The sequence below is a fragment of the Macrobrachium nipponense genome, chromosome 15, assembly GCF_015104395.2.
Source record: "Macrobrachium nipponense isolate FS-2020 chromosome 15, ASM1510439v2, whole genome shotgun sequence".
Taxonomy (NCBI): Eukaryota; Metazoa; Arthropoda; class Malacostraca; order Decapoda; family Palaemonidae; genus Macrobrachium; species Macrobrachium nipponense.
In genome coordinates, this window is record NC_087208.1 from 17022932 (window position 1) to 17041869 (window position 18938).

The 18938-nt window shown below is 41.7% G+C and overlaps 1 protein-coding gene across 1 annotated transcript in view; it reads right to left on the bottom strand.

Annotated features, from left to right (window-relative positions):
* Window positions 1-3712: 3712 nt before the first annotated feature.
* Window positions 3713-18938, bottom strand: part of LOC135227007 (zinc finger protein Xfin-like) — a 42869-nt gene continuing 27643 nt past the window's right edge. Inside the window, exons 3-5 of the mRNA XM_064266760.1 lie at window positions 5767-5891; window positions 5137-5254; window positions 3713-4563 (exon numbers count right to left, since the gene is read on the bottom strand). Of these exons, the coding sequence (XP_064122830.1) occupies window positions 4087-4563; window positions 5137-5254; window positions 5767-5891 (720 nt within the window). The 3' untranslated portion in view covers window positions 3713-4086. The remainder of the gene's footprint in view (window positions 4564-5136; window positions 5255-5766; window positions 5892-18938) is intronic.

Below are 18938 nucleotides of genomic sequence, written 5' to 3' on the forward strand. Positions count from 1 at the left end.
TGCAATTCTAAGCTAAAAATCTTACAGTATCGTAATATTCAATCATTTGTCCTCATTTTGAAACAAATTGGAAGTCTCTAGAACAATATTTAGATTTACGGTGAATTTTTGGAAAAAACATTTTTTTACGTCTGCACCTTACGAATTCATGCATCATTTTGTGATAATATTTTTTCTGTGTTGCTTTGATCGTTTTACAATGTGTTATATATCAAAATGATTGCAATTTAGTGTACAATACAACGAAAATAAAAGTTACTCGTTAGCTTTAACCGTTTTCCGCACAGCGCGATTTGAATACAATTATATTTGACTTTTTTTTTTTGCGTTATCATATATCGCATTATTTATATATGATAATGATATTTTTTTCACCAAAAATTGCTAATTTTCAGAGCTATACAAGTGTCATAAAACCAGATAGCTGATAACTGAGGCTGCCGATAATTGGGGACTGCCTATATATAAGTACAGTATATAATTCACAGTGAAGTGTGCTGCAAATAAGGTTATCATGTTAAAAAAAAAAGAGAAGGATGTAGTTATTGCTACAAATAAACCACGAGTGCGTTTAAGAGTACACTGATGCAGCAAAAGTGTCTTGAAATTATAAAACAGTCAAATTAGAACATTTTATTTATAGGTCAGCTAGATTGATAGCAAATTCTTTATTCGACCTACAGCAGGAAACGTACAGCAGAGATCCCAACAAACAAATGGTATTCAGATGTATTAGATAGGAATGTGAAAGTAAATAGAAATGGATTAACATTCCCCGAGAGATTAAAGAGATGAATTTTGTTTTGAAGGTATGTCAATGCAGTTAGGTAATATAATTTTTTTGCTGAAGAATCTCTGAACCAACAATTTTGCTCTCAAAGTAATGAGAAGGAATTAATTATTTTTCATGTAATCAGTAAAATACATACACTATTAAAAATTACATACTGTATTCAAAACACACACTGTTACATCACTGTTAGCTTCACGTGAGCAAAATGTTCTTTCTCCGACAAAATGCAGCTAAAAGCTGATTGGCTGGCTGGTTGCCATGGAGAGCTGTTAGCCAATGATAGCCCTGTGCTTTTGTTGTATTTATAGACATATTTTGATCCTAAATTGTGTGTATGGCACTAAGTTTGAATGTTGCCATGATCGTGACTATTTGACTGCAAATGAAAAAAATTACTCAGTAATTTACTTTATATAATTATTCATGAAAACAAGAATTTAACAATAATTTTAACTTTAATACATATACAGGCGGTCCCCGGGTTACGACGGGTCCGGCTTACGACGTTTCGAGGTTACGACGCTTTTTCTTAAATATTAATTGAAAAAATCCGCCCTGGGTTACACGCTGACGCTTCGACGCTTTTAAAAAAACACATATTATGATAAGATAAGAATCCTTTATAGTTTAGCACAGTTTCTCTCTCTCTCTCTCTTTGTATTTTCCAAGAAAATAATCACTATAATTTTCTCTCTCTCTCTATACTACAAAGATGTATGTTTTTTAGTATGATAAATAAATGATTTACTATTTTCAAATATTAATATTAATTTATACAGCAATAATATCAATTCATTAAAGAAAATGCCATAGTGAATTAGTAAGATTTTATCTTATATTATCGAAGAATGAAGGAAATCCCAGTCTTCTCTGTTGAAGGAAATCCCAGTCTTCTCTGTAACCTTTCCAGGTACTAAAACTGTCAGATATATATCATGTTCTGTGACAGCCAAAAGGGGGAAGAGCTGGGGGAGAGCTGCAGTGTTGCAATCAGTGGTCCTGACATTTTCCCCCCTCTCTCTCTCTCATTTACTGAGACTCGAGATTTTTTATGTACTTGTACTATTTGTTTTTAATACTTTCAAATAATAATAATAATAACTGTAATTACAAAATTCATATGTGATAGTATTTTAAAGAAATACAATACGTACTAATCTATCCATGTCACTTTTAATTAAGGTTAACTATCTCTCTCTCTCTCTCTTTTTGCCACACAAGATATAATGAGTCATAGTGGTAACGCCCTCCCTCTCTTTCGCTGGAAGCGTTATAAACAAAGAGAGATAAACACACTTTTACCGAGATGAAAGAATTTTTATGGTACTAATATGTAAAATGTTTATTGATAATTTCAGTTATTTAATAATAATAATAATAATAAAACTTTAATTACAAAATTCATAATGGTCGTATTTTTAAAGAGATGAAAATGACCTTTTCCATTTCACTTGTAAGGATCCATTCCTTTCCTTAATTCTTGATTTCTGAGATGAGAGAATTTTTATGGTAGAATGCACGTGTTTATTATATTTTCAAATAATAGTAATAATAATAATAATAATAATAATAATAATAGAAGTAGTAATAATACGATAAATAATTTCAAAAGAAAATTCTTCCCTTTGTCTTTTTCTGTATCAATTTCCCCACCTCCACTCGAGTGACACTCAAGCTTAACAATGCCATACAATGGTCAACGAATTTAATGGTTTTTTTTTATGTAATCTCTGTCTGTCTGTCTCTCTCTCTCTCTCTCTCTCTCTCTCTCTCTCTCTCTCTCTCTCTCTCTCTCTCTCTCTCTCTCTCTCTCTCACTGAGATGAGATCATTTTCATGGACGTGTATGTAATAAGTTTATCATTAATATTTTCCAATAATAATACTATAAGTACAAAATTCATATCTGAGTATTTTAAATACAATAATCATTCCATTTCTCTCTTTTAAACAACTCTCTCTCTCTCTCTCCACAAGATACTTGTCATACATTTGGTGTTTCTATTTCTTCCTTTTATCTCTCTCGCTCTCAGCAAAAGAATTGATAGACAGACAAACATAATTGCACAGTCCTCTCTTTCTCTCTTCTCTGGAGAAATATATGTATTTATGGGAGGGGGAAAAAGTTGCCTACAGACGTTCATTTCAATCTATTGAAACCTAAGGAGTTATTTCTCTCTCTCTCTCTCTCTTGTATTTTAATGAAAATATACAGTAATTTGTGAATACACAGTGTTGCACATGAAAAAAGTAAATTAGTGATAATTTTAGAGATACGGCCCTAAGAAAAATTGCAAATTAGTAGTGAAATTTTCCCTGTGGACATGTTTTCAAGAACGTTGTTCCGGCTTAAGACGATTTTCGGGTTACGACGCGTCGTAAGAACGGAACCCCCGTCGTAACCCGGGGACCGCCTGTATTGGTATGAAGAATTCCACGCAGTCTGTTGTAGTGATGTGTCATCACTCGCGAATCATGTTTCCAGACTGTCCTCAAATGCACACCTGCAACCTGATGATGACTTTAATAGCAATAAAGAACATCCCTGTGTAAGATCAATATGATGAAATATATTTTATAGCCTTACTTATTGTTAAAATTCACAGATTGAACTACAGTTATTTTGATAATGTATGTTTTTGCATTCTACAGATTTTTTTTTACTGTAAAATATGTTGGTGAACATATGGTCTTAACCCACTATCTTATTGATTTTCTTAATTATCTCATATTCCTTTAATAGTATATTGATGTAACTGATAATAAATTTTAGTGAATGAAAAACTCTAATGAAAAAAGGAAAAAAATATGTTTTAGCCGCAGAGGTGATGTTTGATTATGCTCCTGACCCCACAGTTCTGAAATCTGAAAAAATCCAAAACCCAAAACACATCTGGCCCCAAGGATTTTGGATAAAGGATTGTGTACTATATAAATAAATATATTTATTTTTATTTGTCCATTTTAACAGACCATTTTAACAGAACTTATTGAAAATAGGTAAATATACCACTTCTTTGCTAGCTGTAGGTACACACTGAGTTGATAATGATTAAGAAAACCCTCAGTAGTTTATGAAACAGTTGTTCTCTAGTACGTAAACTGTCCATAGGCATAATGTCCAATAGACAAACTGTCTGGATACCCTTTTCCTGCTTTGAACTGTTACATAAAAATAGGAGAGTAGGAGTAATACATCCACATGACAGTTCAACATTATAAGTTTAACAAGTCATATGCTGATTTTTATATTTTGTGGAAGACATTAAAGAGAAATAAATTAAAATTTTAATTTTAATTCAGATTTTCTTGTACAAATATTGCTATGCAGTCACCATCCATACCTGTTACTACTGTGCTTGGATCACTAGTAAACTGATATGTGGTACCTGTTTCTTCATTTTCACTTTGTGCCAGAATTATTGTTCCGGCAGGAAATCCCTCAACAGATATGCCTTCTGGTGTTGTTACACTTCCAACTAAATTTTGTGCTAATCTAACATCTGAACTAGTTGGATCACTAAGGTTGTCTCTGATAGAGTTTCTACTATTATGACTGGTAATTAAGCTTGAACCAGAAGTATCAGCCATAGTTTCTGGAACACTGTTGGTTATCTGTGAGGCATCCTCAGGCAAATCATGACCAAGGTTTAAACTGACTTCAACATTGCCTTCTGGACCAGTACTTTCACGCAAAGCTTCATGCTCTTTCTCATGTTTCTTAAGGTGAATCCTCAGTGTAACATGCTGAATGAACTCCTTTGGGCAGAACTGCAAAAGAATGAAAAGATCTTGTCATTCAAAATGGAAAAAAAAAAACAAACGAATACAGGTGGTAGGGAAAATAAGAAAACATGTCCTTCCACAAAAAACAGAAATTTTAAGTCTCTAGTGATGTATTTTTCTTTTCATTTGAAACGAGAAATGGTATTGGGACCCAAGATCTCAAACAAAAAAGCATCACTGACCCCAAACACTGGCAAGGCCATCTGCTGAAGGCTTTCAGGGGAAAAAAATTCAAGAACTTGGTGGAAACTTCTGGCTGGAAATACCATCAATATACCAAGCTGATGAATAGCAGTGAGTAACAAAATTTATCCACACACATGTATATGAACAAACATCTCAACTAAAATGAACATATTATTACTTCATGAATTAATAAATTATGATTTGATGATCAGGTCATCTGATTTCAACTGAATTCAAAGGCACAGCAAACTTGAGTATAGTTTCTATGGACACTAAACATTACAAATCCCCTTAAAGTGTTGCCTCCCCCTTATTAATATACATATTGTGAAGTCAAATATAAATAAGTTTTCTTGAATACAAATAACTCACCGGACATTTATGCGGTCTCTCTTTAGTATGAATTCTTTCATGTCGGTGAAGATGGGAAAGGTGAGCAAAGTCTCGTCCACAAGCAAAACAAATGTAAGGATGCTCTTTGTTATGTACCCTGAAAATCAGATGGACATTACTATATAGTTACTGTAGTAATCATTGATAAAGAGAGCTGCTATGTTGCATCAGCATGTGCAATTTAATAACTTGTCAATCATCAATGTAGTATGTATAGACAAATTATTCCATTTTTAGGGAAGGAAGTTTTTTAATCAACACAAAACACAACACTGGATTGTTGACATTCTTCCCATTATCACTGAAGTACTGTAACATCAATTAAAGGCAAATCAGCTATGCATCCCAAGAAAGCTTAACTAAAGTTTAAATTACTGATCACTTGATCCCAAATCAATGACTGGAGCTACAGCATAAAAAACAGAATAAGCTAGAACATCTCAAGAGTGCGTCTTCATAACATCATGTTTTCCTGGTTTTAATTCATACAAAAAGCTTTAGTTCACCTGTATTGGGCATACAACTATGTAATAAGTAATACAAAACTTAAAAATAACTTTTACCAGTCCATGTATGTATTTTCCAAGAAAATGAAGAAAAAGAACTTACCTCATGTGACACTTGTAATCTCCTTTACTGTAAAAATCCTTATGGCACAGTTCACATTGATAGGGTCGTAAATGCATATGTTCTCTACCATGATGTTTCTTGAGACTCATTTTACATCTGTAAGTCTGTAGGGGAAAAGGTTATTATAAGGCATTATCCAAATATACTGTATTTCTAATAATATCAATGCACCTTACATTTGCAAATTACTTAAAAAAATACTGTGTATGTATGTATGTATTTGTATGTATTTAGGACAAAAATGAAAAAAAAATAAAGAAAGGATGAATCATGCAAACAAAATTAAAAAAAATTTTCCATGGACAGAAACCTTTTTTCTGGGCCTAACCTGTGTCTCCCTGTGAAATGATCCTATAGCACTCATTTCTAAGGTATAAATATTGCTAAATATACAAGAGAAAAAGCTACATGGATTATATCAGGATAAACCTGGTTCGCTCACCCCTGTATAGGGTGTCTGTATAAAACTGGGGCGAGTGAAACCACTACCAGAGGTCCCCTGCCATTTAGTCTCTTCCTTTGTCAATTTCTCCCGTTCCAACGAGGAGCTGTACCAAAGCCATCTACTGCCCGCTACTGCTTCAACTAGCGCCTCCATCATCATTCCTTTTTATAGCTCTACTGTGTTTACACGTGTTTTCTTTGGAAGCCCTTATTTTGAATTTAATTAAGATGTCTGAGCGTCAGGAATCTTCTGGAACTAAGTTAAGTACTGCAATTATCAATATGTTATCATTAAGGTAGCGATTTTAATCATAAATATGTTTTAGGCTTTGTTTATATAACGGGAGCCCCCATGCACCGCTCCCGAGTCAGCCATTACATGCATTGCTACCCGTAACTTTTATTCATGACGACTTTCAATTGGTCATCCATACTAATTGTAGTCGCGTTGATATTGATTTTAGCAGTTACTCCAAAACTTACGAGTTTATTATAGATTCTGACTTTTTATGATTTCTATTTTGGCGTGAGGGTTATACTAGCCTACCTGCTTAGACCTTATAGGTTTGGGAAGTAGGCTAGGCCGGGATTCCCTTTTCCTAACTGTATAGGCTTCTCTCCTCCGATTCGTTGGATGGGGAACGTAGCCTTCTCCCTTCCCTTGGTCGTCTAGGAGGAGGATTCCTCCTTTACGGGACCAGGCCGGGATTTCATTGTAGAGGGGTATATGGCCTCTATAGGCCTTCGTTTCTGTCCCTTGAGCCACCCTGTCGTGATTAAAATTATGTTTTTGGAAGGTTAGGCTAGCTGCTCAGAGCCTCCCTGGCCGACCTGACCAGATCGTTCCGATTGTGCGAAGGTTAGGCTAGCCGCTCATTAGAACAGTATACGCACCTATCCCCCTCCTTCTCCTCATTCCTTTATCCCCTCTCACGCCAGGGTTGTTATATTGTGTTTTTTATCATATGATATATCGTATCGTTGTATTGTACTTAGTGGACAGTCGGCCTATAAGCCGGCTGTCCCTGTGATCAGTTGGATCCACGTCTTACCAGGAGGTGTTCCACCTGGCCGGTTGTAGTGTACAACTGATCACGAGTGAGCCACTCCTCGAGACGGCCTCCCTCCCCCCATCCCACTTGGTGGGTGACTCAGCTCGCTAGTCGCTACCTCAGGTAGCCATCCGAGCCCCTTCCCCTCTCGCAGGGGAAGGTGGGGGGTTCAGTCGGAGGAGTGGTACTCCTCGCCTTATGTAGTGGGGGTGGTACGGGGGTGCCCACCCAGGAGAGCCCTGGTAGACCACCCGGCTCGTCAGGATAGTATACACCGCGTACTACCTCAGTCTCGCCTTTACTATCCCCAGTCCCCAATCCACCTTCTATCCTTCCGCCCCGGCGGGTCCGGGATCCGGCTAGATCTCGTTCAGTTATGCATATAACAAACACGATCCCTCATATGATCAGATTCAGGCCTAGGTTTTACCTTTTTTCCCTGTTTCGATCCCTCAACTGGACCCAGGGATAGAGGAAGATATTATGGAATGGGAACAGGGCCTGGAAGGGGTTGTAGATGCAGTGCTCCGGCACAGTAATTTATTTAATTTTAAGTTGTTTTATGCTTTTGGTTGATTTACTATGCCGGGCATTTCTACCCCGACGGTTATCCTAGGACCAAAGCACAGTGTTTCCTCTTCCCTAGTTTCTCCCCCGTTTTACCATTGTACCTCTGTGCCCCACTCCAGTGACGGCAGACATGAGCTAAGAGAGGCGATCCTAGTGTAACTAAGAAAGCCTCTCCGGTGCTGGCGGATTCAGGCCAGGGTTAACCTTTTCCCTGTTCTGTTGGTACCAAGCCTAAAAATTATAGATTAAAATCTATGAGGAGAACGCAAAACGGGGCCGGAAAGCTGACGGGAGAGGATGAAAATGATTGTCTTATATATATTGCATGCCACCGGAATGGTTACGGCGATCATAATGTAGTAATGCATGCTCCGCTGGAGTCACCTCCGGTGGGTCTACATGTAGCGATACCCTGGTATCAATATTAACTTAGTGCATGCTCTGCCGGATACATCTCTGACGGGTCCATATAGTGATACTCATGTATCATTTTTTAACCTACAGATGGTGCGCTGTCAAGAGACAGCCTGTACTGCAATCTTGCAGCAGCCGTGTGGACATGAAGTGTGCCGCACTCATGCAGGCTGTGCGGTCCAAGTGGACGATTTGGTGGTTTGGCATCCAGATGGGTGTGAGATCTGCTACAATTTGGTGCTGGAGCTCACTACTGACACGGTAGGTACCAGCTCATTGAATGAGATATTGGAAAATTCTGTAGACAATATTGAGATAGTCATAAATTAACTTAAGGTTAGAATTTAAAAGTAACTATCTCTTCCAGAACCCCCAGGCTGTCAAGGACTCGGCTCTCGCCACCCTCAAGATCTGGGTAGGAGGATTTGGCCGCAATGCAGGGCAAACAGCCCTACTTGCTTTCTGAAGAGTTGTGCTCCCTCATCTACTCTAACGCAAAGATGTCAGCAGCCGTATCGGTGGACCTGGCGGCCCTGATCATCGCCAGGATCCGGGAAGAAACTCAGGCCATACTGGCGGAAGACCTGGAGGGTTTGGGGGGTGAAGTAGTCGGAGAGGTTGCAGCGATCAATCTGGACCTCAAGCCCATGATAAGATAAGGGAGTAAGTGAGGCAGTTGGTACATGGGCTAAAGTGCTTTCCTTTAGCCCGTCTCATTCCTCTTCTTCTTCTTTTCAGGGATTTTTACCAAGAGGCCTACGACTTCTAGGGGCAAGTCGGGGTCGGTAATCCCTAAAGTTAAAGCTAAGATAGACACCCATAGGTCTATTGCTAAGTCCCTCCCTAAGCCTTCCAAACCGAAGTTCCTTAGGGAAAGCTGTTCCGGTTCGTCATCAGCCCCCAAACTGATGGCTGCCGCACCTAGGCAGGGATCGAGGGCAAAAGTGGCTAAACCCAGATCCCAGGACTCGGGTTTTGACCTGGCAGCATTTTCCAGCATGCTGATGCTAGAGATGGGGAACTTGGTTCAATCCAAGTTCCAGGAGATCTCAGCCCAGCTGGTCTCGAGTCTGGAGACATCAGGCCAATCGATCCAGTCTTTGGCACAAAGACTGGAGAACCAAGAGACCCTGATGCAGGGAGTCCTCCAGTCCGGACAACCACAGCAACCTCTGGCAGTAATGGACGCCTCGAAACTGCCACCCTTCAAGAACAACAACCCTTGGAGGGTTAGCAGCACATGCCCCCTTCTCAGAGGGCATGTTGACAATTGAGGGGTGTGGAACCCGGCCAGTGGAAGACTTTGAGTTCTTCCCGCCGGGTCTCCAATTCCCCTTTTCAGGATATGTACGCCTGACGGAGGAGGCATTGATCCGAGAGGACAAAGTACCAAAGGAGACGGTCATCTTCCCCAGAGACCAAGCTCAATCAGCCTGGGTTCAAACTTTAACTGAATGGGAGTGTACAAATACTAAGCTGACTCGCCTCAAGAGTCCCTTCACCATGTTTGTGGTGCCTCATGACACTCCCATTCCATGTACCTCTAAGGTGGTAGAGCTGACACTCCAGGCAGCAGCAGAGGACAAACCCATGCCTCAGATCAGAGAGAAGGATTTACCATCCATGCTCCTCCAGGGAGGAACGGAGTGTTGGGTGGATGCCCCCGGCAACATTCTCAGTAGGGAAGTTGAGCCAGGATTGTGTGACGACGCTCTTTAGCGAGCGCTTGCCTAGACTCCCAGAAGCACTGGTAAAAGCAGAATACGAAGCCAGATGTCGCTTGTGTAGGTCTATCAATTCCGCCACTGTAGCGGAAATGACGACCCTGGTCTACACGGACGAAACTTTGTTCAAGATCCTGACGAAGTCATTACTTCACACCTTACAGTGTGACGTATATGACTTTGCTGTAGCCAGGAGGAACTGCGGAAACCACGTCTTGGCTGATGCTTCTATTCACCATGAGCCAAACAGACTCATCAAGGCTTCGATCTGTGGTGCGAACCTGTTCCCTGAGACCGTAGTGAACGGAGTCCTGGGGCAAGCAGCCAGGGTTAACCAGAGCTTGCGAGTTCGATGGGGCCTGATCCCCAAGAGAAGATTTGAATCTTCTGGAGCCCAGCCCAGGGGAAAGAAGAGAGCAAGGAGGTTCCAGCCCTTCCAGACTACCCAACCTCAAACAATGGTCCAGGCGGTTCCAGTAGGCCAGCTGAACCAACCGTCCACTTCAAAGGCTCAGCCTCAACAACAGTTCATGCTGCTGCAGAGCCAACCCTCTCAGCAGCCTCAAAGCTCGGCCAATTTTACCTCTTCCCCGGCCTTTAATGCCTCCTATGAGAACCAGGGGGTATTTCATGGGTATAACCGGTTCGCAAGAGGTAGCCGAGCCAGAGGAGCTTTCCGCAGAGCTGGCGGAAGAGCATCCGGCAGAGGAAGAGGCTTCAGAGGAAGGCGGGGTAGCTGACCCTCAGCAAACCAGTGAGACTCATCAGGTAGGAGGGAGGCTGTGCTTATTCAAAAACCACTGGAAATTCAGCAATTGGGTGCACAGCATAATAGCAAAAGGACTGGGATGGAGTTGGAAGAAAGGGCCTCCTCCATCTGGGCTAAGATGGTGCAACGTCAAAAAAGCAGAGCTCATAGCATAGTACTTCCTATGTCTCGTGAGAGGTGGGGGTAGTAGCTTGGTAGACCCCCTAGAGCAAAGCGAACCGTCCCTGTCCAAAACAGAGGCGTTAACCTTCTGCAAGACCGACTGAATGTGCCCCAACAAAGGAAGCGGAAGAGATGATTTGGGATCCTTAGTAGCTCCCACTAAGGCTTCCAAGCAAGAAGGAGTGTAAGACGGACTGAGCCTGAGTCCTACTTTCCAAATTGTCAAACCCATGAATGAGATCAACAACTTCCGAAAAGGAGGACAAAAACTCTTGCGTGTCTCCCTCCTCCTGCTCCAGCAACGGAGACCGACAACAAGAAGGATGTGCAGGCTCCTCTAAGGCACCTTCCCCACTAAAATTAATGGAAGGGTTAGTAGCCAAACAGCCCGAAACCCCAACTAACCTGTCTGGGCTGGGTCCATGCATCAGCTTCCAAGATGAACCCACTATAACACTAGGAACATCACTTACCCCAATAGATGACTCATTAACATGTCCGTGAATGGTCACGGGCGTGGCAGACATACGAATGTGAGATGGGGGGGGAATCCTGAACACTCGAGATCGAAGGAGAATCCCCCAGAGTCGAACTCTTGGAAGCCCCAGTGAGAGAGGAAGGCAAACACTCCTGTTGCACCAACTCCGTGCTCACTACCTTCGACCTCTTGACAGGCGCCTTGAGATCCTTATGGTGACGAATAGACCTTGGAGAAGAAGGAGCGCTTACATCATGTGCACGGGCAGGGGAGGTTGCAAAATACTCGCGATGTGCATGGACGGGGGAGGTTGCAACATGCTGGCGATGCACACGGACGGGGAGGTTGTAACACCCCCATGATTCGAAGCAGAGGACAAAGGATCCCCTGCAGATTGCACAGGAGAAGGAACACTAACACTGCCCGAAACACGAACACTCTCTAGAACACATCCATGTTGTTCCTCCCTCTTAGGCGAAGACAGGGCAAAGTCCTTAGCTTTCCAACACTTGATACTCCGATGGGGCATAGAGGGGGAAGAGGGAGAGGAAGACAGCACTGGTTTCTTATGCAAACTCTTCGCAGGAGGCGGGGACAAACCAACCCGTTTCCTACCAGTCCTCCCAACCAATAAGGCAGCCAACTCGACATCCAAAACAGAGTCCAACCTCTGAAGCACTGCCTGGCATATAACCTCAGACTGATGTGCCAGAGAAGGCTCCAATGACATGGAAGGGAGATGTAGCGAACTAGGTGGCAGGGATGATGTCACTGCCGAGAGAGAGGAGAGCAGAGGAGACGACTGTGAGAGACGTCATCGATGGGAGTGATGTCACAGCTTCCCCTCAGTGCGAGGTGGAATCAGACACCACTGGCGGAGAAATACAGCAAGATGGATCCCGTGACGTAATCAATGGGGCTGATGCCACGGTGTCTCTCCGACTTGTAGAAGCGGCAGCAGTCACTGGCGGAGCAATATAAGATGGCCGACCTCAGCTACCCACGAAGACAAGGCCAGGAGGAGGGGGGATGGCCTGGCCAGTCCAGGGCGGGGGTGTGAGCCTCCATAAAATGTGCTGGCAACCCCTCCAAGAACGGGGGACCCCCTAGCCCAAGCGTCTTCCAAACCACCACCATTTTGGACGCCTCCGACTCTGGAAGAAAAGAGAATGATGAAAAAACCTCCCCCTTCTCGGGAATCAAATTAACTCCCAAAGAAGAAGAGGCGACATTACAAACATCAGCCTGGTGGCTTCCTGATACTTCCAGCGACGAATCAATGGAAGTAAAGGAAGGAGACACAGGAACAATGCTACTATGGGGGTTGAATATTGCAGGAGACAAAGCATCGGGAAGAGGCGAAAAACCCTCCCAAGAAGGAAGCGTTGAAACCCTCCGATGTTCTCTCTTGCTATAAAACGACTTCCACTGCTCTTAAGGCCATGCCCGGCACTTCATGCAAGGATTCGTAATATTACAAAAATTAGAATGACACCTACTGCACGTGATGTGGGGGTCAGTCGCTGCTGAAGCCAAATACCGAGAACACGGAAAACCTGGAATTCTGGGGCACATACGTTGACGAGGCCGAGAAGGAGCAGAAGAAACCATAATATCAGCCAAACACACACACACTAAACACAAGCGAAATGGGCAATGAACCGGGAGAAGGCCAAGGAAGGTCAACACGACTCTTGCCCAGGCGGTCAAAGAAAAGACTGGCGTAGCTGCGTAGTCCTTGACCACTCTTCACCCGAGCTACACATGCGTTGCCAGACATCACAAGATTCCTTGCTTTCATCTGCTTTTTAACCGGATCCAGTTAGGCACTAGAAATTATCCTATAGTTAAGATCGAAGGTTTGTTCGCATATGAACAATATACAAACCTGAGGTCCTTTTACATCAGAAATTTCTTTCAGCGTAGGCTGGAATAAGGCCATTAAAATCTTGAACAAGGTTGTTAAGCAGTAACTATTTTCTGATAGGTGTCTGCCCACCTGCCTGGATGTAAACACTCCACTTTGCCTTTTGGCTCAGGTTTTATATTGAGGGGTGGCATGAGGTGAGCATTACTGTAAAGGACCACAGGGTTGTATAGTTCGGAAAAATACAATTTACTTTAAAAAATTGTGATTTGTTCCTACACAATATAAAAACCCTTGGTCCTTTACATTAGGATGACTCACTGATTGGTGGAGGAATGTAAGTGAGCCTCTAGAACTGACTGCAGTTCAGTACACCTGGAGTGCCCTGCCTCTGACGACTTGATCAGAGTATAGGAGGTGTATGATCAACAGTAAGACTTCTGGGCCTTTTCAAAATGAGGAATCGTAACTCATCCGAAAAAGGTCTGGGAAGAATATTTAAAGTCAGGCATTAATGTAAATTTCTGGGAAGGGGTTGCATTATTGCCAGTCTCCTTCCTCCCCTTGCTAGAGGAAGGAGCATGGTTGCTTCTATGATTCTGATAAGAAAAATAGATAGGAAACTCAATGTGCAAGCTTACCCCATCAAACGCCAGACCAGCAAGTGTAAGTTCGAGTCCTATCCTCAACCTGAAGGAAGAGGAGGATGGGGAGGGGAAGGTGGAGAGGCCAGTCACTCTCTCATCCTTCTCACCTCTAAAACTGCACACCATAGGTGAGATGCAACTTGTCCTCTTGAAGGAGTTGGGTAAGCAAACACAACTTGTGAGCATCTACCATCAGTCCAAGGAAAAGAGGTTCCAAGGACCTGTGGTAGACCTGAAGGAAATAAGAAATAAATGTGGTTGTAATGCGACCACATCTATCTTCCGGTCCGACATATTTTTTTGGAGTGATGGAAAGTATCAAGCCACTGGCACTGCTAGCTCTGAGAGAGCATACAGTGGACGTATCTAACTGCAGAGGAGTTCCTCACGATCTCGTAGGACTCGGAGGAAGACTCGCCGTAGACACTTCAGCACTGGAAGTCAGCTGTGGACAAAGGTATCACCACTCAATGATGGATGTTGATCCTTTGCAGGTACAGCAACACACCAATAGGACAAATTAATGACTGATGTGGATCAACCAATACAGTCCAAAGCGCAGGAGATCATGAAGGATTCGGACTCGTCAACAAGATGCCGAATGATGCTCATCCAAGATGGAGTCACAACATGACACCTGCATTTTGAAGGGTGAGTTGAGAATGAACCATGCAAATCATCTACAGTAATACCCTGAACTTACATGAGGTAAGGTTCCAGACTAATAAATGCTTGCTTCTAGAGTTTGAACACTAAATATGACCCTAATCATGCTCCCTAAGTATTAGGCTAACTTTTAAATGAAATTAAAGTTACTGTAATTTGATTTAAAAAAGGGATTTTGACGTAGGAAAAATCTATTTCTGGGTGAGGAAGCCGTGTCGCCCAGTGAAATAGGTTCCTTCAGCACTATTTCTAATTCCTTCAGCACTATTTCTAAGGTAAAATATTGCTATAATACCAGAGAACTGCTAAATTGGACCTGCCAGAATATTCCGGCTCGCTCACCTTCATTAAAAGGTGTCAGTATAGTTCTGGGGCGAGTGAAACTCACTACCACGGCACCCTCTCCAATTAGCCTCTCCTACATCAAAAACCCCCAAGAAAAGGGGAGCCGTCCTATGGCTTGCTACCTACCGCCACGTAGGTAGCGGATGTAGCGTCATACCTGAAGATAGCGTACTAGCTTGGTGGCACAGTTGAAAGGGGTGGGGGACAGTTGAAACATAAGGGCGGAATTTCACTAGGCGACACGGCTTCCTCGCCCAGAAATAGATTTTTCCTACGTCAAAATCCCTTTTCTGGGCTCAGCCGTGTCGCTCCGTGAAATTGTACCAGAGAAAACACCAAGCTACAGACATATAAAACTATGAGCAATCAAAAGATAACTACCAAAGGGTGCGAATGAAAAACATAGTACAATATAAATCAATATAATAAATATTATATACATATAAATTGTAATCCTTAATTAAAAGGTAATAGACTTAAATTTAAGACATGATAGGCATTAAACCCACAAATTGTTTACAATGTAGGTTGAGAAAGGCACCTATAAACTAAATATTATGTACATATCACATAAATCTGCTCAGTATTAAAAATACGTATGCTACTGGGTTGAGGTAGACTGATAATGAGACTGGTAGGAAGGAGGATGGGAGGAGACAAGGTAACTACTGCAAACTACTTCCGACCGTAGCAGGGGAAACAGTGTTCCCTACAGCTACCGCCGGGAACTTAAGGTCCTCCAAAGACTTATGATAGTGGCATTTAAAAACTGAGGGGGATTTCCAACCGGTATATTTCTTCAGATCTTCGAAGCTCATGTGCTGGAAGAAATTAATTGACGTTGCTATAGCCCTAATGTCATGTACCCATGGGAATGACTGTGGGTTGGCCTTCTTAATGAAATAAAGAATTTGTTGTCGTATGCCTTTCAGAGAGATGGTGCCACCTTTCTCTCTAATGAACAGAGGCCCTTTGGATTTCATAGAAGTCCTATGTAGGAAATCCTGCAATGTCTTCACAGGGCACAGGGATGGGTCCTGTGGGAACGGAATAATTTTCCATGGAGCCCACCTATCTAGAGGATCTTCATTCTTGGCAAGAAACCTGCGATCCGGAAAAAGTAACACCTCTCCCGAAGATAGGAACTGAATATGACCCGGGTCCCTGGATAAAGAAGACAACTCTGAAATTCTAGCTCCCGAAGCTAGGCTGATTAGAAATAGAGTTTTCCGCAAAAGAGATTGATAGTCACATTCTGAGTTGTTAATATCCGATGCCAACTTAAGGACATCGTTTAGGAACCATGACACTGCAGTTGGTCTTTCAACAGGCCTACGCCTGGCGCAAGCCCTAGGGATTGAGGTAAAATAAGAATCTGTTAAGTTTATGTCAAACCCGAATTGAAAAATCTTTTTCAAGGCTGATTTAGTTGCATTATCCTTAAAAAGGAAATAACTGGTTGGCATAAAAGTAGTTACATTAACTACTATGTAAATGTATTCATTTTCGTACACATACTAACGTTAACCCTAATTCATAGGATGCCATTTTCTTTTTCCTCCAGAGTAAAAGGAGTTTTCTTTGCATCACTGGGTGACCTTCATAAATTATAACGAAGGTACACAATTCAGTGAAATAAAGAAATCATGTACGGTATGTACATAAGTCATGTTTGCAGAGGGTGAAGGTAAAATTCAATCAATTTAAAATCATGTACTAGTGTGAGGGCTAACAATGAGAGAGAGAGAGAGAGAGAGAGAGAGAGAGAGAGAGAGAGAGAGAGAGAGAAGAGAGATAGAGAGAGAGAGAGAGAGAGAAGAGAGAGAGAGAGAGAGAGAAGAGAGAGAGACGTACTTCATGCGAGGTAAAACTCTGGAGGGGTATCATCGTTAAAAAGTGCAAATGGGATCACATCTTATGAAGGTACATTAACTGTATGGTGCTGTAATTACGTAACAGTACATGCAAATTGTACCAGCACTTTTCTCCGAGGTTAAGATAGTAATTTTCACAGAACAACTGTTATATCTCTGGTTTGTTTTACTAGCTGATCATGAAGGTCTTATATAGTGACAAACACTGTGAATTATGTACTGCCTTTGTATATATTTTCAAAAATATAAATAGCATATACAGAATCTCCATACTGATTTTACACTTAAAAGCACAAATACTTATACTAATTGTAGCATACTATAGTAGATTCACATCACCTGTGCATCTTGCATCTAATGTCTAGGCCCGTCCCTTATGACGCTCCTGATTGGCTGTTGATAAGCCAATGACAGGGCTGGAACTCTCAGTCTCTCTCTCGAGTTTACATAGGCAGGATGTATGTTCCACATCTGAGGGATATGTCTTTCAGGAGAGGTGGAACATGCATCCTGCCTATGTGAACTCTCTCTCGAGACTGAGTTTCCAGCCCTGTCATTGGCTTATCAACAGCCAATCAGGAGCGTCGTAAGGGACTGGCCTAGATGTCAAATGCATGGTTGATGTCAATCTACTACACTACGTACAGGCAGTCCCTGAGTTACGACGGGGTTCCATTCTTGAGACGCATAGTAACCCAAAAATCGTCGTAAGCCGGAACATCGTAAAAAATCCTAAGAAAACCTAACTTTTAATGCTTTGGGTGCATTGAAAACTATGTAAACTGCATTCTTATTGCATTTTTCCTAAATAAAAAACCTTCAAATATTGATTATTTTGCATTTTTGGTGTCATATTTCTTGTGCCAGATGAGCGTTGTAGGCGTCGTAACCCTGGCACATGCGTTGTAACCCTGGCACATGCGTTGTAACCCTGGAAATTTCTGATGAATATAATTGAAAAGCGCCTTAACCTCGGATCGTCGTAAGCCGAGCCCGTCATAACCCAGGGACTGCCTGTACTTCAGAAATTAAACAGTTTCTGAAGGGATATCAACTTTGAAAAGCGCAGTAACTTTGTGAATGGGTATTGCATCTTGTAAAAGTACATATATACACTAACTGTAGGTGCTTTAGTTACCTTTGTATCATTTATGCATATACAGTGGACCCCCTCGTATTAGTTTTCTCTGGATTCGCGGACTCACGCATTCGAAGATTTCTCTCTGGAACATTTCCCCCCATTATTTGCGGTATTTTTCTGAGAAATATCCACAAATTCCTGTTTTATTTTTGTTTTTTTTATAAATTTCATCATAAAATGCACTTTTTGTGATAAAACTATTAAAAAAATCAGGTATGAAAATTTTTAGTAGGTTTTTCTTGCGTTTTAACTAACAAAATAGGTTTTAAGCATTTTCATAGGGGTTCCATCTATTCGCGGGTTCTTTCTATTCACAGGGGTCTGGTACGCATTCCCCGCGCATGCAGGGGACCACTGTACAAAAATAAAAATAATAAATCTTTTAAAGATTTTATACACAAGCTTTAAAACTTAAAAATTTATATAATAAATTAAACATAAACACTTTTGCAAGGTTTTGCAGTGTTTCTGGAGGATTTGCAAAAGTTCGTGCTATTGTAAAGAACTCACGTATGATAACTAGTTTGGTTCCAATGAAATGTTTGTGCTATTGTGAATTCATGGAGCTCGAATCGTGTAAGTTTGGGGTATTACTGTATCTTCTTCACCAAAGATGTTGAGAGATGAGATGATGATTCTCGCGAAGTATGTGCACATTAGACAAGTCAAATGCATTCTAGAGACTGCGGTCCCTGTGATGGCAAGACAGAGAAGTTTCTCATCAGTAGTTGAATCCCAACTAAGGAGAAACAGTATTATTTAGTGAATGACTAAGGTGAATGTGGACCTACGTCTTCACAGTTGAATCGGAGAGAAGTAAACTCTCATGATTCTGATCACAGAAAAAGTCCTGTCGATGACACCAAAAAGTGAAGACAGCTGTAACCCCTGGTGTTTTACAGAGGACTGAAAGTTATTCCACTAATTCATTGCTGCTCGGTGAGAAAGTTGGTGCTTGCAAAGAAGGCGGAGTCTTTTAGTAATGAAAACGGATTGTA